The sequence below is a fragment of the Ciconia boyciana genome, chromosome 1 (assembly GCF_034638445.1).
Source record: "Ciconia boyciana chromosome 1, ASM3463844v1, whole genome shotgun sequence".
NCBI lineage: Eukaryota > Metazoa > Chordata > Aves > Ciconiiformes > Ciconiidae > Ciconia > Ciconia boyciana.
In genome coordinates this window covers 108116339-108142247 of record NC_132934.1, presented here as the reverse complement: position 1 = coordinate 108142247, position 25909 = coordinate 108116339, and the positions used below count along the sequence as shown (strand labels likewise).

The window sequence follows — 25909 nt, the reverse complement described above, 5'->3', positions numbered from 1 at the left end:
TTTTAATCAATGCTATACAACAAAGCACAATAAAATCAAATTTTCTTTTTAAACTTTTGTGATATTTCACCCTAGATAAGCTTTAATGGCATCCCATCAATAACTTTAACAAAAGCCAGGCATTTTCATTAAAAGCTGTTTTAACAATCACACTTGAAATCTCTTCATACAGTGGATTGCAATTTAATTATAATAATGTCCAATGGAAAATGTAGCGACAGAAAAAATATTCATATACTTTATTTACAAGCATGTTTCCAGGCCATTTTTTTTGTAACTTAGAGTATGAATTTAGTTCAAGGAGAATACTTTTCTTCCAATTACAATTTATTGACATAATTTACTTAGCAGTATGGAAAATTATTCTTTTAACAGGATTTTCTTTTCTAAGGTTTATGTTCAAGAGTGGCCTATTTATCATTCAAATTTACTTTACAGCTTTCCACACTTCCCTCTTGCAGGTATTTATTTTAGAGAGATAGCAAAAGCTTTTGCTTCTGTTGAAAGAAGAAATACTTTTGACAGCTGCGTTGTTTTTTTTATCCTGTCTTGATGAGTTAACTGAAATAAATATTTTTATTTTTACCCTGCTTTTACTACTTTTTCCGGTACTTAGACTTGATACAGGGTTACAAAAGTAGGTCCTTTCACTTCTTTATTTTTCTCTTGCATTAGTCTATAATCTTCAATGCTCTTCTCATTGCAGTCAATCTGTGAGCAACAGTTGGCAAACAGTGGCTAACCACGTGAAGACCACTCTCTACACTGTGCGAGGACTGCGCCCCAATACAATCTACCTGTTCATGGTGAGAGCTATCAATTCACAAGGTCTGAGTGATCCCAGCCCTATGTCAGATCCTGTCCGAACACAAGGTAATAATAATTATTAAGGCGTACATGCTTGAGCTAAAATAGAAAGAAGGAACTGAGAGCTGACTGAGGTCAGTCTGGCCATTTGGCTTTAGCACTCTGACTGAAGGAATCATGAATCGAGCTTAACCAATAAAGATAAAAAAATTGTCCAATGTTTGCTGTATCAGTCTGGAGCTTAGGAGAGATAGGTTAGCTCTTTAATCCTTGGTACATTGTAGACCTTTTGGCTTGCAGTTAACTTAGGCTTGGTGTGCTCCCTGATGCCTGGTTTCTATTGAAAGTAATGTGAGTTACCCAAGCTTTTCTGAAAAGTGCTCTGAATACCATGCTATCCCCAGTATCTTTTCTCTCCGTGTCCTTACTTCTTCTCCACTATTATAATAGGGATATACTATAATAACAAGTGCTTATGACAGACAGACACCATGTTTAGCATTAGTTTTAATCAAAAGCATTGCACAAAATATCTGTAGTGTATTGATTAATCTGGTCCAACATTTAGGCAGAGATTTCATGTAAATTAAGGCATCTGCATGCTGAGAATATTTTGAAGTTATTCGGAGAAAAGTGTGGGTCTTCTATTTATATACTTACATTTCTGAATTATTTATATTAATCCACGGCATAAACCAAGAAGGAAGGCTGAAGTGAAATCCCTCATTTATAGGGTGGTGATGTAATTGATAGCTGTGATCCTCCATTGCTATTGAATTGACTATTGAATTCTGTTCACAAGCTCTAACCTTGTATGACTGCCGCAAACAAGTTTCTCTTCACAGCATGGATTTTTTTGGCTTTGACAACACATTGCTTGAATACTTCATTAAAGAGTGTAGTTCTGTTTCAAACAGGTTCTGTTTTATACAGGAATTATTAATTTTTTGGAATCATATTTTTTTCAAGTCCAGAGTAATAGTTCCTCTCACAGTTAATTTAGAATGAGATCCTCTGTTTATGGAAGTTATAAAAGTGTGCATGGAGAGTGCACCCTGTGTCAACCTCTAGCATGTGTAAGTGGTTTGGGTCCTTTGCTGGTCCTGTATGGAAAGAGAGAAACAAGAGCAGGGTGGTGTTTCTTTATCACATAACCATCACATCCAGCCTCTCTCATCCCAGTCTATTCCTGAATAAATCTGTCCTGAATAATTACCCCCTCAAAATAGTAATCATTGCTTTAAAAGGAGAAACAGGGCTGCTTTCTGAAAAGCTGAAGGAGTGAGTTGGGCAGGGATTTCATGGCTTGATTAGCCACAGAGTATCACAAGTTTCCTTCTCTCTCTTACTCTCCCATTATTATGGGGTGACTCATGCTTTTCATTGCACCAGCCTTTTAGTCTGCATAACTTATCACCTAGTTAAAAAAACAACTTTGTTTGGCATTTGAGTGTCAAGTATAGACTTTTTATCTGACATACTGACAAGCAATTTGATTTCAGTAAAAACATGTCTTTTAATTAGCTACAGCATGTGTTGCAGCTTCCATTTCCAGAAGCTGTTTAGCAGTCAAGCACACTGAGACATGTACAGGATTTATAGCTTCTTTGCAAGCCTGCAGTTTAATAGAATTAAATCATAAAATCAATTGAAAATTAACATAATGTTTTGATGTGATTTCTAATTATGCCTGAATTCAATTCAGGCTCACAGAAGAAGCTGACACACAGTAGAAAGCCTATTCACAGTGGCCATAGAGGAAGAAAAAAGCAGCTATAACAGTGCTATATAATATTAATTTGCAACAGGTGTCTGTGGTAGCTTTAATAGCTGAGCATTTAATTTCCTGGTATTAAGTATAGCAAATACAAATAATATGATTTTATGCGTATTTTCACCAGTGGACTACAAGTAGACAATGAGGCACTTTCAAAAGGTTTACCTTATATGACTTACATTAAATAAGGACAGAGAAATCAGTAATTACGCTAAGAAAAGAGTTGATTTCTTGTTTGGGTTATTAACAGACCAAACCATATATTAAAAAACACTTTAAAGAAACTATATATAATCTTATCCCTGGAATTTAAATCACTAACGACTAATAGTAAGTTCAATGGAAGCTGTTAAAAGGAGAGGTTAGAGAAAATATATAACCAATTTCATTTTAGAGACCTCTTAACTGTGATCAGAATATAGCTTCTTGAGCCAGTTTTGCTTGAGTCATGATTTTATTATTCCAATACTTCACAATATCCTAATAGGTAGATCAACTGCTTTTCCACCAGGAGGCTCCTAGTAATGTGAAAATGACATTACAAGACATTACACTGTGAGCATCACATATGCATATGTTTCCAAGTGTACATACCAGAAACCAGGATTCCACATGTACAACTCGATACTCATTTCTTACTGTTATTAGCCCATGTTATTCCCTTACTTCTGGACATATGTCCCATTAAAAAGATGAAATGCAGTTCATACAAACACACTATGTAGAGATGTCTTTTCTCCTGAGGGAATATAGGTAGTTTGTTGGTTGTATACCACAGGATAACAACCTAAAATGTAGCCATTGGTAGCTGTAGGTATTTTGTACCAAGGATCATAGCTTTTTGTGGATAGCAACATAAATTTTCATCCTATAAACCAGTCTGTCTGAGTTGCTGTCTTATTTTATGTCTCTCTGTTTCGTGGTCACTTTGAATAGGCATAATTTGCTAGACAAGCTCCTTCACTGACATCCATATTTGGATTATATACCTTTTGGAGATCCATGGAGCCATTTTCATTTGAATAACAGTAGAAGTTTGTGACAATATTGTTTGTTGGTGGCTCAGAACCCATAACAATCCAGAATTATGAAGCTGAAATATTAATGATCAAAAACTACTTTCTTTCAAAATCTAAAGACATGTGATTCAAACTCAGTTGTTATATTTAAATGTTTCATTTTTAAGACCACTCTTATTTCTTCTTAATAATATTCAGAAGGTAAAAAGAAATCACATGCTGCATACTCCCATATCTAAGACCATCAGAGGGGGAAAAAAACTTTTTATGCATGTATTCTTTTCACAAGGACATGATGTTGATCCAAAAAGAGGGAAAGTGTCTTTGGCTAGTGAATCCCATGGGAAAACCCAGAAGAATTCACAGATTCACAGACAGGCATGACCATGTTGTATCGGGCCTTTTTGAATATACTCTGTGCTTGCATTCCAAATCCCCTCTTCTGGAAAAATTACAAGCAAATTCCAGCAGAAATAATCAGTATGTGTATTTGTAACAGACGTTATGCAATCCACATAGACAATTGACGTAGTAAGGGCATCTGTAACTGTTGACCAAGAACGGTGTTGTGGGATCCTTGAAGGATCCATTGAAGGGATCCAGACTTCACTGGCTAGTAGAAAGTACCTCCATTTCTGTCTAAGTTGGAGGGAAGGGACGTGCTATGGTGATATATTATCTAGGTGATAGCTGTAGCCCAATATTCTCCTTTTGGTGCAATGTAACAGAAAATTATGATTTCCAGGAACTGTCACTAAAAAGACACATTGCACATGTCCTTCTCCGTTTTCTGACATGTTTTGTATTTAGCAAAGATAATACAGCTTCATTCAATTTAACACAATGGCATAACCCAAATGTGGTCCCTAAGGACTAGGTTCTAGGGCCACATGTGGTGCTGGAGATGGAGTCGCAGGTTTCCATGGATGTATACTAAGTGATCAAATTCCTTCAGATTTTGACTAGAGGAAATATCCTCCACACACTTTGAAGGAATCTTTGACATAATCTTGAAGAGAAAATTTCTGTGGTAGAGTGGTTTTGTTGGCCTTTTATTAGATCAGAATCTGTTTGGCTTCATAAATTAATTCTTTTTTCATATTTGCACTAGATTTCATTATCTATATCTGTAAAGGGAAAATTTGCTTTGCAGAAGAAAATGCTATTTTTAGCATTTGGTTTCTTGTGTGCATGGTATGTGGGGAGGGGAAGCTTAGTGAAAGTTTGGAAACACATAATGACTTAATGTCATGTATGCTCTAAGAAAATGGAAAAAAAAACCCTGTTCATTTTCTTCAATTATACTAACCAATTTGGTTCCAGACATCTGGGCAACATTATTATTATCTGAGTATTTTGGAACTAGTGAATATTGCATCTCTCTCATCACTTGCCAGATCTGAGAAAACTTTGCCATCAAGTCTGAATACTCATTTAAACATTTTTATATTTCATTATTTCCTAAGCAGCTAAAAGTGAATGGTTTGTTTGCATTGCTAGATATGCTTTGGAGTTCATATTTAAACCTTAGTACTGTATTGTTTTAAAAACAGTACTATAAAGGCTGTTTAAATCAGGTTGTTAAGCTATTCAGTAATTCTTATTGATGCCATATATAACTCTTCTCATTAAAATAATGCTTTCTTGTGTGTGCCTGGCCTGGCAGATATCAGCCCACCAGCACAAGGTGTGGATCACAGGCAAGTCCAGAAAGAACTGGGAGACGTCATTGTACGACTACATAATCCTGTTGTGCTGACACCCACGACGGTTCAAGTCACCTGGACGGTAAGGCTTCTGTTATTATTACCTTAATAGTAGTTTAATTTTGCCTATTTATCCCTGCAGTTTTTTACTACCCTGAAAAGCTCCAGTCCTGACTTCAGACGTTATACAGGCATATGTATGTGGTAATGGAATGGTATTTTTATTTTCTCTTTCAAGTCAGGCAGGTTCAAAGCCTTCAGTGTTCAGCTCAAAGCAAGATAACTGTGTGACTAGAAAAATACTATAAAAATGAATATGCTTAACACCATAATCTAAAGGATAATTGATCTGTGGACTCATTACTGTGCATGTCAAAAAACAATCAAAGTTAAATATCAACATTAAATTGCTATATGAAAAAGCACTTTCCACTTCAAGGCATAGGGACCTCTGACAATACCCTATTATTTGGTGACCCTAAAATGCAAAAATAGCTTTCCTATAGGGTACTTGTAGTGAAGTCAGAAGCACATGGTGCTGATGCCTGATCCGCTATGTAGCATCTGGTTTTCTAGCATAAACCTTACCCGCAATTAGTGGATATCCTTTCATTATAGAAGACCAGAATCTGTTTGGCAGTACTTAACAACTTTTCTATTTGAGGGGGTCAAACTACTGGGTAGAATTTCTGATTTAGTATTTGGCTTTCAAAATGCTATGTTTCCCTTCCTGAGGCTTGAAGGAGAGGATTTGTAACTGTAGAAGGAGAGAGAGTTCCTAGGGTGCTGCACACCAGAAAAGAGTGCTTTGCTCTTGGAGCAACTGCCCTAGAGGAAGGAGAACCACGGGTGGAAGACTGAGAGAAATAGTACTGCACTGCACATCACTGAAACAGTTGTGTTATGCAGGATGAATTCTGCTAAAGGGGTATTCACAATACTCAGGGTTTTTCTTCTACATATAATATTGCTAAGAGGTTAATGTATACAGGGGATTATACAACAGGAGATAAGAAGTGTGGTGATAGATTGTGTATTATAAGGATTACTGTTGTTTTTGCACAACTCAGCCACATTTACGGGGGCTTATGCACCATCCTTGTTCTGACAGATTTCAATGGTTGGGAGACAGATTAGAATAAATAGAGAAACCCACAAATTCGTCCTTCTTAGAAGATTATTTAGAAAATGTGTCATTGCATTTTGCCGTTGATGATGTCAACACACAGCTTGCCTTTCTAAAAATTCTGTCTGTTTTAGCTACATAACTCCAGGACAGGCTGACTAAACTTTGTAGCAAACCCTTTTGCCCAAGCAGATATTTGCCCAATCCTATAGGTCAGTAGTTTAGAAACTGTAGATGTTAGCAGCCAGTAATTGTAAACCTGGATCACATCCGTGTGGTGCTCCTTCAAGTCCTTTCTTGGGTGTGACAGCTATCAGAAAAACAGTTTCATAGGCTTGCCCTTGCTTTAATATATACTACAAAAGGAAGTCCCAATATAAACAGAATTCATTTTTATGCAATGTAACCAATGTCATTACATTATAATGAAATATATATATGTATTTATGTGTGTGTGTATATATATGGGTGTGGATGTGTGTGTGTGTGTATCTCTCTCTCTCTCTCTGTCAAAGAGTCTCTTGGTGCCCCTACTGAACAAGTAATGAGTGAAGAAAACGTGGTAAGGTAAAGGTAAATTGTTAGGGATGCTATGGATATCAGCTTATTGGGAAGATCCCTCAAAGCAGTGACCCTACGCCACGTGACAAGCATACATGCCTCTGCAGAGAAGTTTCGGAATTGCCCAAGGGAAGAAAAACACAAAAAAAGATCTCTGGAACAGCTAATTAGAAACTTGCCAGCAACCAGAACAAAACCAATTAATTAACCATAGTCTCTAGGAAAAAAGCCACTCTATCCAGAGAATAAAGTCCACGCTATTAATATAAAGTGGTTAGATAGTGTAGCTATCATACAAAAGGACAGAAGTGCCACGAGAGTCATAAGACTCTGTGTTGACTTTCTGCAACTCAGAGTGAATGCCAAGGAATGTCCTTGATTACTGAGTTTCTGGCATCCCAACTTCCAGCAAATTAACACCAATTTCTCCCTTCTTTCTGAGATTCTTTTGGTTTTACTTTCTCTTTTTTTTCAAATTTGAGTTTAAAATTTCCGAAATAGTTCTCTGCTACCGTGTTGCAGTTTAAAAATATACACATACATATACACACATATTTTGTCTGCTTTAAAAGAAGGTCAGGCTTACGCAGTCAGTGTTAAAGAAAAGAAGACAAATATCAGAAGTTAGGTTTTCACTGTCACTTAAATTTATTCCTCTTGTGCATAAGTATTGAAGTGTAGCTGTAATTATCTGGTCATATACAGGATCTCTTCTTCACGGAGCTATTCAACATTTCCTTTTATCTTCTTTATTCACTGTGTGGTGCCAGGTCTTATTAAATTCATACCATTGAAACCTTGCATTGAATAAAAAATTATTAGTTTGTCTCATATGATTTCTTATCTGTCATGCTCTCAACTGTAACATTTGGGTGCTTCACAAATAATACTGGATTTAACATCACAATGATAAAAATGTGTCATTATCCTAACTTTACACATAGAGAGGTGAGGTGCAGAGATATTTATTGCTGATTAGACTTACAGAATCAGATATGACCACTGTTATCAAATGGCTAATTTTAAACTTTGGGCCTGATTTATTTTTACTTTTATCAAAAAATTTTGCATTGCAACAGCCTATGGTGTACTCCAAGCACTTTTTTAGCTGACCTCAACTATAGTTCAGCAGTTCTAGCCTCACTGGGCATTAAACTGAGAGTTTCATTAGTGGCCAAATGTGAAAAGTTTCCTAGCATTAAAAAGAAGCCCTGTGGCACAAGCAGGAATAAAAATCAGTTCTTCAATATGGCAAAAGAATTGTTGCTTTGAAATCCTGACTGCCTTCTAGGGGGCTACCAGGCAGAAGGATGATTTATTTACCTCTGTCTTTTAACTTGATGTTGATTTTAAATGAATGTACCTCACTGGAAGCTTCTAGAGTCAAGTCCTTTAGACAGTCTTCCAGTGTATCGTCACCTTTTGTCTTGTTCCTGTAGGACAGATAAATATTAGTGCTGTTTGAATTTCCAGAGATTACTGTGAGTTTGTACTAGTGAGTTCAACACAGTGTGCAAGTTATTCTGCCCAGATGGAGAATTGCTGTGAGTATTGATGTGGGAGCACAGTATTTCTTAGGCTATTTTAAGGATAAATACTTTATCCTGAGTATTTCTTAGGATAGGGGTAGAAATTTACATACTACAGAGCATATCGCAAAATGTCTTTAGGGTGCACATTGGCAGGTTTGCCTGAAAGGAGCTTATATTCGCAACATAAGCTGCATTATGAGTTTCTTGCCATCTTTTTAACAACCTAATAGCCTAACCGAATGATCTAATAGTCATTGAACCTGTCTCGTGTTCAGCTGCGGTATTTGCAGCTTTGAACATGAAGGGAAAATGAGTTTCCTGTTCTGCAGAAATGGAGAGCTGTCGTCAGTTTTGTAGATGCCTCCCGCACTACGTATTCATCTTAAAAGAGGGTGAGAAGGAGCATGCAGGACCAATTATGCTTGTAAGTTGCCTTAAAGCATTAGGTCAGTGCTGAGCAGAACCTACCCAGTAATTGCTCTCTTCTGTCTTTTAAAGGAGCATCTGCATTTTCTGCCATCTGTCTTTTGAGGGAGAAAGTGTATCTTTAGATCAGCAACTGTTGCAGCTGTTTTGAGAGGATGTCACTGCTGCTTCTACAAATTCAAGAGTAGTTAGGATTGTCACAGGAAGACTAGAAATATTCTCTGATCCCAGTATCCGGCACAGAGAGTTTCTGCAATCTCTGTAATAATGCTAATACTTTATATGAGGAAGAGGCAACCATTTACAAAAAAAAAAGTGGAAGGAGAATACCTAGAACTGATTGCATTCTTTCATCAAATCATGGTTCATGTTTCTGCAACTCTGCCTATGTGTGAACATGTACCAAACCTGTAGAGGTGTTTGATGCTTAGCACAGCTGAATGCAGTTTTTTAATGCTAAGCATATTTTTAGTGGCCTGATGTTGGCATGACACATAATTACCACATAACAAATGGAGGAAACGATGAAGTCACAGGCTTTGTATTATATATAAGACTGTGTGTGCATGTATATATGCACATGTACACACATATATGTGTGTGTATGTATATGTGAAATATATCTGTCCTATACCTCACAAATATCTCTAGTTAATCCATGTAATTATCCAAGAGTAATTTTTTACTAATCAGAAAACTCCAAACATAACAAAAAATCCACCTTTCTCAATAAGTGAAGTGCCCTCTGAGTAGTTGCCCAACAATCTGACCACATGAAAGGCCCTGTTCATTCAGACTAGCTTTACGTGGGCATGAGAGAGAGCTTCATATCTTCTTTTTGATACTGAATGCAACTGGATGTTTATGGAAAACATTAAAAATGCATAGTATTTTCTTTTGTAAGTACCCTCCCAGATCCTGAACAATGGAATCACTTTCTGAATGTGAAATTCAGGTCTGAATATCTGCCCAATAATCTGAAATTTGGGCAGATCACTCAGCCCTGTTGTAATCAAACTTTTAATTGAAAGCTCTGTGAAACTTGTGTGAGCCTCAAATCAAGCTAGTTTATAGCACCCATATACATGACAATCTTGTGGTACTACTGCATTCTGTTTTCATATTCCTTGTGTTGTTTAGTCTTTTAGGTTAGGAACTTAGAAGTCTAGGAGGAAAAGAGGTGTATGAATAACTTGTATATTACCTATATGTAAGTAGATACAAAAGTGTGATGGACTCAAAATTGGTATACTATAGGTATACTATAGGGGTCCAGTTCTTCTCAGTGAGTTAGTATGTGCCTTTGTGTTTGTATCATGCCATACAAAACAGCTTCCATACCATTTTGTAGCAACACACCATTACTGTTCAGCCTAGTCAATTCTGAATTTTCAGATGTTCTCCACTAGGCAGCAGTCAGTAGAGCTTAAAAGCACAACAAAGACAAAATGGAAAGTTCTAACAAAGTTATGCTGTCTTTCAGCATAGCTTCTAACTCAGAAGTTAGGCAGGAATCAAACTCAGTGTTTGATTATTAAACATCATAGCCTTATATTGTAATTTAGGTTGAGAATCTGTATTACAAAGTGCATGAAAGCGTTATTCTTGCTGAATTTTGTAGTAAACATGAGGTTCATAAAGTCTTTATGTCCGTAAAACATTTAGTTAATGAAAGTCAAACATGGAAAAAAACAATTTACTCTGATTTACAGACTCCCTTCATCTGGAAACAGCTGCTTAATGTTCTTCTTAAAAACACAGCTTGATTCTTTCGGTATTAACAAGCTATTATTGTGAGTTATATCCCTCTTTCAGTGCATAAATTCACTTAAAGTGAATGTAGAGAAGTTTATAAAATGCAAGCTTAATGTTGTTGTAACATATGTTGCAAGGTTTTTAACAGTGACAGTTTTGATGAAAGACATTTCTGCTTTGCTCTCATAAATAAAGCTTTCTTCTTGCTTGCCCTGCTTTTTAACGTCTAAGAATCTATGTCCCCTCTGAATGCCTCAATAAACTGTAACAAGATTATAGGAGAAGTGTAATAGACCCTGGTTTATGTTTTCAGCCTTAAATTCATTTTTTCTTAAGAGAAGTCAAACAAATGTATCTCTAATTCTGAAATATCTTTGAGCTAGCAAATTGTCAAGAACAGAAAAGAAATCTTACTTGTTGAATCTTAGTTATAACCCAGAGATTTACCAAACAGCTAGTTGTATAGTCTTGTTATTTGTGTTGCACTTTCTTTGGCTCTTTATTTGATGGCTACAGAAGCAGCTGGGTTTGGTTTGGTTTTATCCATCAAATTGTTTTGACTATTTTTTCAGGCAAAATTCATGCAAGCATCATAATAGCTCGAATCATTGTTTGTGCCTTTTTTTTCCCCAAGAGAAAAAATGCATGCAACCTCTCCAAGATAAAACACATTTTAAGTTTTTCCTTCAAATAAAAATCCTATTTATAGCTATGATAGGTTAGAATTGTTAAACTTCTATGTATGGTCCAATCTTGAATTGTGCTTGCCTAGCAACATATAAAATATAAACCAAAACCAACATTCTGTCTCCATCTGATGGCCTGAGAGCATCACAACCCCAGGATGCAAAGAGACTGCTCAGACTGTGAACACAAGAAACAGCACATGTCCTTGGAAGCTGTTTTCTCTGCATCTGTCTTATGTTTAGTTTACTTTCCTGAGCATCTCATGAAAAGGTCAGCTGTGAGCCAAGTAATGGACTAACTGAAAGCATGTAGGGTATCTTCAAAGACTTGTCCTTTTCTGAAAAGAATTTGTTTTTCTTTTCTTCTCATATTTCAGAACATCAGTAGCCAAGATGTGCTTAATAAGTTTACATGCAGTAAGCATTATGCCAAAGTTCTGTTTTCATTATTTGTTGCAGGGGTGGGGCCTTGTTTTATGACTTAAGGTGGTATTTGTCATGATATATAGAGCTGGAGAAAGTAAAATAGAAAGAAATGTTCTATAACAAGTAATGTGAGAAAAATGTTCCTTATAGACAATTAATCAACAGTGACTTACAAGAAGGCAGTTTGATTTTTAAATTCATCATCTTAAACAACTGTAAATTTTCTCTTTTTCATAAGGACAAAAGTATTTGAGGCAAATGTTTTGTTTTCTTTTTATACAGTTTCGTTACTTTAATGTGTTTATTGATGTATTATTTAATGCCATTTGTAGGTTGACCGCCAGTCCCAGTTTATTCAGGGCTACCGAGTAATGTATCGCCAAACGTCTGGCCTACCTTCTCCAGCTGTATGGCAGAATTTGGAGGTCAAAGTCCCAACTGAGCGTAGTGCTGTCCTTGTCAGCTTGAAAAAGGGGGTCACTTATGAAATTAAAGTTCGCCCTTATTTCAACGAATTCCAAGGAATGGACAGTGAATCAAAGTCTGCTCGTACCACAGAGGAAGGTTAGTAAAATGGTCAGAAAGGCAACAAGCTTCCATACCTAGCACTGGAGGTGAAATCAAGAGTGACCATTTTGGTTATTGTGTGTATGCATATGTTCGGCTCTATTTCTTCCATATGATTTCCGTTTGTTAGATACAGGGTTGGCATTAGAATTCAATATAATATTCAGTTTTGTGCCGTAAGTATTCCATGAGAAAGCACTGGGCCAATCCTATATTCTTCTGGCTGATATGTCCTTCTAATGTACAGGTGGCTTTAGGTCTTCCAAAAAGCGTGCACTGCATCCATTCTTTTACCACCAGTGTTGCTGCAGTAAAAGACTTTGGTCTGCACTTTGAAAATAAAACTAATAAATGAAACCTTTTACCAATGAGTGTTTGATATTAAGCACATCCTTCTGAATGGGTAATAATGTAAATGAACAGTTTGGTTGGGAAATGGGGACTAGTGAAAGACAGATATTTAACTAGTCTGAAGGAATTCCAGTCTCAAGGGCACGCCACTTTATTGTTTCTGTTAGCACACCGTTCATGAAACTGCCGTATTTAGTCCTTCGGAGGATTTCCTTAAGTACCTTTCAAGCCTCTGTGAAACATGCAGGAGGCAGACATAGTAAACAGTTTACACTACTGAAATGCACAAGCATTTATGTCTATAGCATGTAGCATGGTATATAGTTTTGCTAAAACATATGCACTCCAGGACTGCTCTTTTATTGAAAAGTAAAGGGAGTGAGGTGAGATATGAGTAATTTTTATCTTTTTCTCTTAGAAATGTAAAAGAAACCTGTCTTTCCACCTATCTAATGCAACCTTTGCCTAGAGAATCTCTCCTCCAAAAGTAGAAGGATGATCATAATAATAAGGGTTCATCTTCTCTCTGTTTCATTGATTTCTTTCAAAGCAAGGGGAAGAACTACTGGTGAAGTTTCAAAACGCTTTTATGGTTTGGGTGGGTTTTGAGTGCACTCTTTCCTTCCTATTGAAGATGCATCTTAATCATTCACAGTAGTCTCTTGAGGTTTAATTTAGTGCTGATTGCCAAGTACTTTTTAATTGTAGAATGGACTTGTTTATTACTCAGTTTTCTCTTTGATTTGTTACGATTATTGCCCAACAAGTAAGTAATCCTGAAGATAACTTTGTTGCCGTTCGTACTTTATAGATGAGGAAACTCAGCGTCCTGCAACATGTAGAAGAGCGTGTGGGGAGGCATTGTTCAAGTCTGATTTAGAATTTGGGACTTTATGGTTCCCATTTCTTTGTTCAGACTATAAAGCCTAAATCAGTCAGTAAAGAATATCTTTGCAGCAGTCTGAACAAAGCTTTAAAAAAAAAAAAAAGAAAAGAAAATAGAAAAAAGCTTTCTACAGGTGAAATTGCTTTTCTAGAGTTAAAATGTAGGATTTTGTCCCCTCACTAGCAGATTTTCTTCTTGTGTAATTTCAATTGATTTTTGTTGTTTATTTAGTTCATCTAACTGTCTCTTGCTAAAGGTAAATTAAGAACCAATGAAAAAGAGAGAAGATTTTGTACCTCCTGTCTATTTCTATAAAATTCTCAAAGAATGACATTTTCTTTTATAAACCTCATCTCCCAGAAGAGCGTGTCAGGTAATTTCCTACTTTAAAGGCCACTTTGTTCATGTGGAATAACTTTCCACATAGTGAAGATTTAAAAAACTTTTCTTGCCTACAGATATGTATAACTCACAGCCTAGGATCTGCTTTGTAGATTAATATAACCTTCAAGGAGTCTGTTTACAAGCATCTCTCTCAAAAAAACATCAGCCTATAACACTTAGTATTATCACCAGACAAATGTCAGCCCCTGTAAATAATTCTTCCTCTTGCTTGGGTGATAAAGTTAAGTACTTCCGTGAGAAAATTAAGACATCCAGTAGATGCAGTTTTACAGATATTTCCTTTAGTTCCTCACATTATCTTTGTAATTATATCAGTGTTCATATGTTTCAAAAATAACATCAACTAAATGTTTAATGACAGTAGTTTGCTTCTCATCCAATGAAGAAAGATGGCAGTCTATTTAAAGGTATCCCACTTGCTGTGCTGCCTGTGATTCCATTTCGAAAATGAGCTTTTTTAGACTTGACTTTTAAAAAATGTCAGCTATACTATTTTTAGAAAATAATTTGGAAGAGTGATACACACGTTGGAAGTTTTTTGCGACATCAAAACAAATAGCCCTGGTAAAGGCAAAGTACGACCAAAAGGTAGTGGCAGCTTTCTGCTGGATTGAATTTTACATGCAATGTTACTTCTGAGGCCTACCTCCAAAAATCAATTTTGCTGCAGTTAGACTTTTCCTCTAGATCAGACATTTGTTACAGTTCAGTATCCATCCATCTCCTGCCTCTTTGGCCTTGTGAAGGTAACAAATGGAATTCTGTTTGGCTGCGTCTGGAAAAGATGAGCAGCGATTTGGGTTCTTTCATATCTGTAAGAAGCTGAGCACTGGAATAATTGACCTGTCAAGAAGCAGGCAAGGTGTTCTCCACAAGGCAGCAGCAAGGGAAATGAGAAAATGGTTTTAAAAATGTTATTTTTCAATGTGGTCTATTTAATAACTGCAGCAGTGTCAGACAAGTGGCTTAATTTATATCATGGTGCCAGCTTACAGGCTGATATTATCAGAGAGAGGAAGCAGAACTGTTATATACATGTATATGTATATACTACAAAAAGGAGCTAAATAAAATATTTTATTTTATAATTTTCACTATTTCTTTCACACTTGCTCTAAAGGTAGATGATTTTTTTTTCAATTACATCCACCATTTTAAATCTCTTTTGGAATAACTTTGTGGGGTAGTATTTGTTCCGCATATTGTTTGTCACCACAACAATATGATAGTCGGTAATGGAAGTCTCCTTAGTTTTTATCAGCTGCTGTCTGTCAATTCCTTCTTGCCTTAGTGCAACTCTTAAAAAGATACTTTCAGCTGCATTCATCAGCTGCAATTTTAATTTTGCTTCAAACTTACCATATATCCTCAAAAAAAAAAACCAAAACAGACACACACTGGTAGAATATTAACTAGAATATTCATACAGTTTAAATGCAAAGACAAATGAATACAGTATGTTTTTCTTTCAATGTTAGAGTATGGTATTAATTTTACATTTCTTTAGCATTACTCTCCTTTCTCTCTCTTATTCTCTATGTTTCCAGGTATATGTATATAAGAAATTATATTTCTGAATGCCTTTTGTGCTTCAGGATGAAAGTAAATACATTTCAGCAAGTTGTTCCATTGTACTTCAAAACAAAAACGAGTTATACAGTGTTAAGCTTTGCCATTTTTATGATTGTGTTTTTCATGTAAAATGTTGTTTTAATTAATATTGCATGCATACATTTATTCATGGGTTTGTTGTTATTGAATAACTTGAAGACTTTTAAAATGCTAATTTTTTTACTGTGTGGCAAATTATTTCACTTGCCATAAAATACACAATGCAACTATTAACTTCACCAATTTTATGCTTTGCACGATTGCAAGGAGTAGCCCAAGGCCACCTTTCCGTGCTTTGCTTGAACTGGCTAAGAGTCAAATTGTCCACAATACAGCTCCATTTCTCCCCTCCAGTACACTGTTTCTCTGCACCATTCAAGGTCACAAGGACTCTACCAAGCACTATCTACTTTGCAGCTGAACCAACATCTGAAAACGTAGTTGTCAAAATGTGGAGCCTCACAGGACAATAATACATGTGTCATTTTTCCTCTAAAATATTTTTTTCTGACATAATCTTGTATGTTCCCTTGTCCCCACCTCTGATACCCTAGTTTTAAGTTGTGTGATTCCTGCAACAGGCTACTCCAGCTCTTCAGGGTTATCAGGGAAAGGATTTGAGCTCAACTCTTTGAGCCTGTGCCAGGTCAAGTGCTGAGGAGCATCCAAATTGGGAACATAGCCAGTCTCAAAGAGGCCACGGGGAACAGTAAGAAAATCTGAATTGACTCAGGAAACTTGAATACTCCTGATATCTGTGGCTGTGTTTAGTTGTGTTAAACCTGCCAGACTTTAGTACAAAGATGCCAGTGGCTCTTTGCTTTTCCGAGAAGCGTGGTCCAAGGATGTTCATGCAGTGAGGAATATCTGTTAAAGATAAGACGAGATTCCTGTTGCCATAGAGCTTAGCAGTGAAGGAGTCCTCTCTGGATAGGAATTCTCTAGACCAGGAGACTGGAGTCACGGAGCTGTGACACATGACGTGAGATGCCCAAAACCAGAGGGCTATCGAGATTTGAAATTGCGGGAGGGGGGAGTGATAAATATTTTAGATTCTGGTACAAGGTCTACTATAAGTCTTCAAAATAAACTTCCATATTTCATCTTAAATGTTTTAAGATCATATTAAAGGTGATGACAAATACATGGAAAAAAAATCCATAAGGAGTTATTAAACACAAAGAACAGAACAGAAAAGTGTTCTGGAACAGCAAGTGTCTAAGCAACAGGCTTCTGTGAATTGGAAAATTGTCCTGGAGAGGTATCGCTATACACTCGCTTTATTAGTTCACACTTTCCTAGCCTCTTTCTATTAGTTTTGTTGAAGACTGGATAGGTGGACTGGGATAAATGGACTAGATGGATCCTAGGACCAGTTCAATGCAGCTGTTATCAGTAATTTTTTTCCCCAGGGACTATACCTTAATATAACACACTCGACTTTGGTGACTTCGCTTGCTTCTGCGGCGGAGTTTCAACACTTGCCTAGAAGTAAGGGGGAGGAGGGGCAGCAAGAAGTTTTAAGTGACTGAGGAGGGACATATGCCACAGCCCTCTGCCGTGGCATATAGCTATGGTGGGAGAGCCCCTGCGTGGAGATGCAGCAGATGCTCACAGAGGGGACTTTTCCGCAGTGGAGCTGCTGCGCCACGTCCCAAACAGCATCTCCTGAGCCAGCAAAAGCACCCTGCTGCTGGTGTAGCTGCAAGAGGAGCTTTGCCCGCAGAGCTCTGATCACTAACAGCTATGTTGGTTTTTTTTCCCCACACTTCTAGCCAAGGTAGCAGGGCTGGCAAGCAATTGTCTTGTAGATATGGCCTTGATATGCAGTGGGCAACCAAACAGTTGTGAATGGTTGAACTGAACAGGACTCTGAAGAGAGAGCAATTTGCCTAGGGAAAAGAGGACATAGGTATATATCTGACCTAATTTAGCACATCCCCTATTCACCAGCATTTGATGTAAAGCCCTGAACACTTTAACCCTTTTCCACATAGGAGTTGCAAGGTTTTATGTTTAAACCTGTCAAGTTAATGTCTTCCTGGAGAACAAATAGGAAACAAAAAAAGATCCCTAAACGTCTGCTGCTCACGTTATTATTAGACCATGTGGGGAAAGAAGAGTCAAAACACTTTTCAGGCCAGATGAAACAGCCTCACGTTATGACTGTTGATATATCCATAGCTATCCATGCATATTATGGAAAACAAATGCAACCATGAGAATAATTCCAATGCAAACTTAAGAAATGCTAAATATAAATAAACGAGGAGTGATTTGTATTGATTCTCCATTGCCACAAATTCCACATTGTCATTCAGCGCTATGCTTCTCTTCAAAAAGGCATTTTTCAAAATTGTCAGTGCCTAACAAAATGTGCATACCTAGGCCTGCAGGGAGCATGAACTTTGTATACTGTCTGCTTGCTCTTACACCGTTTCAGCAAAATTCATGCTCTAGCAAATGGATTAATGTCTTGCTTCTGTTTGTTCCCTCTCCTTGGTGTAGCTCCAAGTGCCCCTCCTCAGTCTGTTACTGTCCTGACAGTTGGAAACCACAACAGCACAAGCATCAGCATCTCCTGGGATCCTCCCCCTCCAGATCACCAAAATGGAGTCATCCAGGAGTATAAGGTAGAAGCGATGTCTAACGGGAGGGGTGTGTGTTTAAGGAAACAGCCTGCTTGAATTACAGAACAATAGCACTGTTTATGGATTTAGATTTTATATCATTTACAGCTGCCCGTATAATTATGTGGAGAAAGAGAACTGACTGCTTATGGATATATATATATTTTTTAAGCCGTCCTACTGTTCTATTAAAAGCAAAAATGCCATGAGCTAGATCTGGAAGAAAACTGTAATTGCTAGCTAGTTTACAGTGCTTCTCTTTCTTACTTTTCCCTGCTATGGAACAAGAATAAGGGGGGTTTTTTTGTTAGGGCTTCTGCACTTTCAAGACAGGTGGTGAAGTCCCTGTCTTAGAGTGCCTTCAATCTGACAGAAAAGCTGACAGGAAAGATACCTCTTCTTTTCCCTGCAAAAATACTAATCCTAACACTTCAAGGTCAAAGTCAAGGACTGTGACTCTGAGAGAATACAAGACTTCTTCCGAGTACTATCTCTGTCAAGATTCACAACTTAAAGGGCCAGGTTGTTTGCTCTGAGGAACAGGTTGAACACCACTACTATATCCAGAGTTTGTTATATGAGAGTTGCCTTCATTGGTTGTATTTTCTCCTTCTTTGTTGCTATGGTGGCTCAAAGTATCCACTCCTTATATATCATCTTAAATTTTGTTGTAGTCTATAATTTCCCATTAAGCTCACTTCTGCACAAGTATATTTTCACATGGAAAAAGTGCGGTGTGTTATTAGGGTTGAGGACTATGGAGAAAATGATCAGGCAGGGTTCAGCATTGTCACAGGTTTGTGACCATGGAACACACTGTTTGTTAAATAACTTTGCTGTGGCTGGCTTGTATACCTAATGTGAAATTTTTAATTGAAGTAGAGCAGGACAGCTTTCTTGACAGTCCCACAAAGGGTAGACGTAGTGGATGCAGCTTATTTCACACAAAAAGATGTAATTTTTTTCCCTGCTGTACCTTGGGGGAACACAGCACCAAGAAGGGAGAAAGTGCTTGACTTTTAAATCAACTAATGGTTCAAGCTCTTCCAGCTTATCACTTGGTCAGAGGGATGCAGTAAATGCTCATAGTATTTATGTTTAGCGTAGCACCTCTTTTGTTTTACTTTTAGTCAATATCAAGATTTATTAATCCCAGTATTTTATTGATCTCATTTTCATAGCAATTAATAATTATCTTTTAGCTTAATTAATCTTGATACTGACTCCAGTATAAGTCAATATTAACCATCAAGGGCTTATAGGCAAATGAGCAAAGCACATTCCTAAACCACAAAATATGTAGATATGAAACAAAGTGGGCTGATGATTAATAAAAGCCACGTTCCAGGTGAGTGCTCAGACCTCTAGGCTGTTTATAAAAACAGCTGGAGTCTCTACCTATTACATCCCTTCTGTGTTACATTAGGTGGCTGTCTGATTAGTGAGCTGGCTACAGTGAATGTAGTGTGAAGAGTCTAATACTTCCTTGAGTATAAAATGACTGCTGAGGTTTCACAGTACATTTTCTAACAAATTGAATGTAGATCTGTTGAGTCCACTTCAAGCATCAGAGTGCCTGTAAATTAGTTTATTAATTAAATGCCTTTAATTAGGGGCATCTCATAGCTACTGTAACCTAAGACCAGGACCGACAAGGAGTGAAAGAATGAATGCAATAGTTTCTCACCCTAATGCATCCTGACCATAAGATCTACTTGACCTTAGGAGAACAAGGGTTTCTTTTGCCCTCCAAATCTTCCTTAGTGTTTCACAGGGAAAAGATAAGGTGTGATAAAACACTGAGTGGGGTCAAAAATGAGGGTAAAGAGAGCATTGCTGTTGCTTAGACACAACAGTTGGTTGCTGATAGTGGTTCCACCAATAGTGCTTTCTTCTGCTATTATAATTATGTAGTGTACATATGATATGTTTATGCATTGATTTTCTTGAGTGGTAGTCTTTAGTAATACAGAAGCAGTATATGCAGATAACATTAACTGAAGAAGAATTTCTAAAAGGTCTTAGTTTTGAAACTTCTCGGGAAAAGCTTATGGAAAAATGCAAGGGAGAGACGTAACACTCTGAAATCATAGACCATTCTCATCACAAAATGCCAATTGAGATTATAGAGTGTTTTTTTCTGTTTAATTAGAGAGTAATTGAGTCAGGAACTGATATCTGGATTCCTGAACAATGTAAGTAATCACAAAAGCAGCAGTAAGAAGTGAGTTTGTACTTATTCCATTTCAGAAATTTCCCATATCCCTGTTGTGCAGTGAAAGGAAGTTGAAAAGAATTTTGAAAATTGTTTCTTCTTTAGTACTTTAAGAAGTGTTTCAATCTGTGCTTGTATTATTGGGTGTCCTTTTGCTATCCAGAGGGAAATTAAGGATGAGAAAAATGTGGGTTTTTTTTAGGAAAGGTTTGGTGGTAATCATATTACTGAACAAGATTCCAATTAATGTATAATGTCTCTTTTTCACTTGGATTATTCTGGTCTGTGCTTCTAAGAAGTGTAACCACAGAATTTGCAGTCCACAGAGAGCCAGAGTCTAGAGAGGTATTTGCTAGCAGTTTTTGCAGCTGGCTTGGTCCCATGCTAATCTGGGATAGTTTGCTGAGCTAAATCATCCCAATTCCAGCTACTCCTGGACAGTAACATTGTTAAAAAGTCCAAAATAAGTGATTGTCATGCAATACCTTGATATGTCATATCTATGTGCGATTGTTTGAGAGTATGAAGAATTTCCTATTTTTTAACACATCAACTTTTGTCCCAGATCTGGTGCCTAGGTAATGAGACTCGATTTCATATCAACAAAACAGTAGATGCAGCCATTCGGTCTGTAGTAATAGGTGGCCTATATCCAGGTATTCAGTACCGCGTGGAAGTTGCTGCAAGCACCAGTGCAGGTGTGGGAGTAAAAAGTGAGCCACAACCCATAATAATTGGTAAGTGATTATCTGTTTTGTTGTTTTGTTTTGCCTGTTTCAACTTTCAGAAATGCTTTCATAAATCACTTCTGGAAGCATAAAAACCCGTGGAGCAAAAGATGAGATTTGAATAGAGCTAGTTAGTTAGCTTTTAACATCCCACTGCCTGCTGACATTGTGTCTTCTCTTTGTGCAGAGTTCTTGCAGCCAATGGAGGGAAATATGTTCTGGAGACACATGAGAAAATGCAGATTATCTAGTGAAACTGATTTAATTTTTTTTTTAATGAATTTACCACTTCTGCTAGTTGACAGATTTATGGAACTAACAGCTCGAGCTCCCTTTTCCTCCTGTTCAGATGACTGTAATATTGCCTTACTCGTACCGTTGGTGCCTAAGGCACTATTTACAGTTGGTTTTCTGAACATTTGAAGTCAGTGTTTCTCAGGTATCCCAAGCAGACAAGCTTCCTCTGTCAAAGAATAAGTGGCCTCTAGTCACTCAGAGAGCACATAGAGAGAGAAGGTAGTATTATCATCCCTGCCTTTGAAATGACTGTTTCTTAGTAGTGGTTTCCATGCTGAATTAATTTTCTGACCTGAGGGAAACACAGATTCTGTTTCTTCTGAAATTCTTCTCAAGTATAAAATATAAAGGCATGAACAATATGGGAAGGGTAAGAATGGGAGAAGTAACCATATTTAGCAAAACTGAATTGAACTGTGCAGCGCAGCACCTCTTTTGAGTGCGTAATGCAGGAATTTTGTTGCTTTTATCTGTGTGATCTAATTTAGTTATTACTTAAATGGTCTTTTATTTGTTTGTGGGTCTTTTGTTGTTATTAAATATTTTCTTTCTAGAAAATGTTGTCAACACAATGTCCCAAACATGGACTATTCTGTTATGTGCAGACCTTTAGAAAAGGCTGTTCCCTAAGCATTCCTTAAATGTTAAATGATATTCAGGTTCCCCATGCATCAAAACAGAAACTGGGGTACGTTAGCTTTGTATATATTGTCACTGGAGAAGGAAATATAAGAGTGGAGGTGAAGGTAGCACTGGTTTTAGAAAAAGGCAGCCGCAGAAATGCCAAAGAAAAGAGGGGAAAAAGGTTTTCTAGAACTGAAAGCAAGAAATTGATTTTTGAAAATGCAAGAAACTCATCATCTAATAGGCCTGAATTTTGGACCTCTGTGTGAATAACTGATTTTGTGAGACTAGTCTGTCATTGCATTGACTTTGCAGGACTTTTTTTTCTTATTGCATGAGGGAGTCCATCTAGCTAGGCACTAAACACACTGGGCTTGTTCCCGCAAAACACTTAAGTAAGTGTGTTGCATATTAAGCACATGAGTAGCCTTGTGTCACTTAGTGTTGTGAGTTAAACTTGCACCAAAGTGTTTTGCTGGATGATTCCCAGAATACTCAGCCCCGCATCTGGATACAGCCCTTCATCCTGACTTTTTCTTTACAAAAAATGACTAGTATAATAAAGAGTTAAATGTGGAGAGATCTGTATCATTTGCAGGAAGGAGGAAAGGGATGTTAGGATACAAATAAAGTATGAAAGAAAGAAAAAAGTTATTTGGCATTTAGAGACTTAATTTTGCATTGTTAAACTTACAATGATATTTATTTGTTCCCTAAATGATCCCAGGATATCTGCTTCAACAAGTCTGTCTGGTAGCATCTTTGCACATTTAAGAGTAATTTCCATGAAAAGTAGAAGAGAGTCTTTTCTGTTTGGGTTGAGTTTCTGTTCTCCTTTCTGTTTTCCCTTTTGGGAACATAAACCTGGATGTGGTTATTACTTGTGTGGTCTGTATCTCCCTTTTCTTTAGGTCCCATTTTTCTATTGCTTATGAATTGCTGGCAGTTATTTCTCAGACTATAAATTTGCTTGATAAAGGTAATAGTGTTTAAGTTATACCATTTCTGGAAAAATTGAGTTGGTACCACTCGATGTTTGACTGAGAACCAAGAACATAAAATCAGAAAATGAATTTTTTAGGTAAACTTAAAAAAAAAATTACATGGGTTAAAAATGAGCTAATGAATAAACCTCAAAACATCATCATGAATGGGAAAATATTATTGAGTGATTGTATTATAATGGAGACCTATATGGCCTGGTGCTTAGCTATACTGCTTAACAGCTTGCAAACAGAAGGAACAACTGCAGAAATGCTGAATTATGGAGAGAGCAGGTCAGTGACGCAGAAGAGTCATGTTGCTAAAGTCATGTTGCTAAACATGAAGTCATGTTGCTAAACAGCACGACATTCATTGTCATGAAATACGGAGTCCAGGGTATAAAAAGAAAGAAGATGTTATTCTTAAATATAGGATATGTTCTTCTAAGAAGTTTTTTTCTGAAAATAACTGATCTTCATGGTGGATAACCAACAACTGACTTCCCAGACCAATTCTAGATAACAGACCCGTGATAATCCAGAAAGTAAAACCAGGAGAATATGGAGCAGTAGGAAGTATATTATTTCTTTAGTTAGAAATTGTGTCACTGTTACAGGAATCCTGTGCCCATACTTCAAGCAGGACGTTGAAAAATTTTATGGAAGACTCAAAGAGAATCAAGAATACGATTTTTATGATCACTATTGACATGCTAAAAAAATTCACTTGGAAAACCAGAAATAAAATTGGAGATAACGGCAATGTTGGTTAATGGTATAGCTATTATTTCTCTTCATCAGTTGGCCTGTTCACTCTTACATTCCATCATTGGCATAATAATATGAGGAACAGCTGCAAACTTTCACAGTAATAGGTACAATCGAATCTGATGTGTCTAATTAATTTTTGGTCTGACAAATTAGTTTTGTTCTTCATTACTCTCCAATGGGAGGAAGACATTATATTTCATTATGTTTTTGTCTTCAGGAACAATGGAGCGTTACAGGTCACACACTTCCCTTGTCTATGTTCTAATTAGTTGAACTGACAGCATTGTTACAGAAACACCTGCACTATATGAAATAGTACACTGGTACCTTGGGTGACATAGTTATTACTTCTGCTTAAATATTATGTGAAGAAATACAAAATTATTGCCGTTTGTTTCCCCAAACCCCAACGATTATATTAAGTTTATCAAACATCAGTGGGTAACATTCATCTGTATCCATTTGTTTTTCAGTCATCGAATTCACAAAGCATATGTTATTTTGACATAATAAATTGACATAAATGAATTATTACTTCTGCAGTTGTAATTGCTAGGCACTGAAGGGTAAAAGCAAACAGCCAGACTGCAAGCTTTAGAAGGCAATTTGGAGGCAGATTGCACCTTCCCCTAGAAGAGACGGAGAGCGTAAAGTCCGCTGAAAGCTCTCCCCAGGCTCTCTGCAGTTTGCTCTCACATCCTCCATTCTCAAAAGACTGGTTTCTGACCTTAGAGAAGAAAACGGGATCTTCAGACTTTTTGGAGGCTTTAGTGGGAAGCAGTTGTTCTTTTCTTTAGTCCAGGATCGTCCATTCCTGAAGCCAGTGTCTCTGAAGCGCTTCCCTGCCCGCTCTTCTCCATGGCAGCACGGCTGCCTCCGAAGCAGCACTGACATTACCTGTTTCCTCACTGTCCCGCTGCTTTTACCTCTCCTCCAAAGGGCACAGAAATTAACTGAAAGTTAATGGCAATTAGAGCAACATCAACTCCCATGCTGATTTCTACTAGAAAATCAATTGTGTGCCTGGAAGACTATGCCGTAGAGTGCCTCTTTCTATTAGTTTTACTCTCAGCACTTCCTCTTTCAGCACTGGGGTGCACCTATGGATTGGTTCTACAAAAAAGGGGAAAATCCGATAAAGGAGCCACTGCTGCCTCCCTTCTTTTCCTTGTCACAGGTGCTCACTGGGTTTTATTCTTGCTTGCTGCATCAGGACTGTGTCCTGGTTTCAGCTGGGATAGAGTTAATTTTCTTCCTAGTAGCTGGTATAGCGCTGTGTTTTGGATTTAGTGTGAGAATAATGTTGATAACACACTGATGGTTTAGTTGCTGCTACGTAATGTTTGCACTAGTCAAGGACTTTTCAGCTTCCCGTGCTCTGCCAGGTGCACAAGAAGCTGGGAGGGGGCACAGCCAGGACAGGTGACCCGCACTGGCCCAAGGGCTGTTCCATACCATATGGCGTCATGCTCAGTATAGAAACTGGGGGAGTTGGCCGGGGGGCAGCGATCGCTGCTTGGCGTTGGGCTGGGCATCAGTCGGCGGGTGGTGAGTGGCTGCATCACTTGTTTTTCCCTGTGTTTTATTCCTCTCTCTCTCTTTTGTTGTTTTCCTTTTCACTACAACTTATTATTATTACTATTATCATTATTATTATTTTATTTTGTTTCAGTTATTAGACTATTTTTATCTCAAGCTATGAGTTTTCTTACTTTCGCCCTTCCAATTCTCTCCCCCATCCCACTGGGGGGGAGGATGAGCGAGCGGCTCTGTGGTGCTTGGCTGCCGACTGGGGTTAAACCACATCAGACTGGAAACCATCGGGCCTTTGGCAGGGGCAAGACAAAATAGGAAAGTATGGGAAAGAACAGCTGCAGCTACCAGGCCCTGATGCTAGTAAAGCTTACCGACATGGCCAGTATAGACTGGTACGTGATATGAGTACTAGTGTACTGCCTTTTTATACATTAGCAGGCGTAGTCTGTCAGCACCCTTCTGTGGGACCTATGTTGTTTGCGGG

At 37.5% G+C, this 25909-nt stretch overlaps 1 protein-coding gene across 8 annotated transcripts in view; it reads left to right on the top strand.

Annotated features, from left to right (window-relative positions):
- The window catches only part of ROBO2 (roundabout guidance receptor 2), a 538871-nt gene that overhangs the window by 451438 nt on the left and 61524 nt on the right, over positions 1-25909 (top strand). For all 8 annotated transcript variants that reach the window (XM_072886085.1, XM_072886059.1, XM_072886099.1 and 5 more), the window contains exons 13-17: positions 707-873; positions 5270-5391; positions 12154-12385; positions 18150-18274; positions 21052-21223. In XM_072886085.1, coding sequence (XP_072742186.1) covers positions 707-873; positions 5270-5391; positions 12154-12385; positions 18150-18274; positions 21052-21223 — 818 coding nt within the window. The remainder of the gene's footprint in view (positions 1-706; positions 874-5269; positions 5392-12153; positions 12386-18149; positions 18275-21051; positions 21224-25909) is intronic.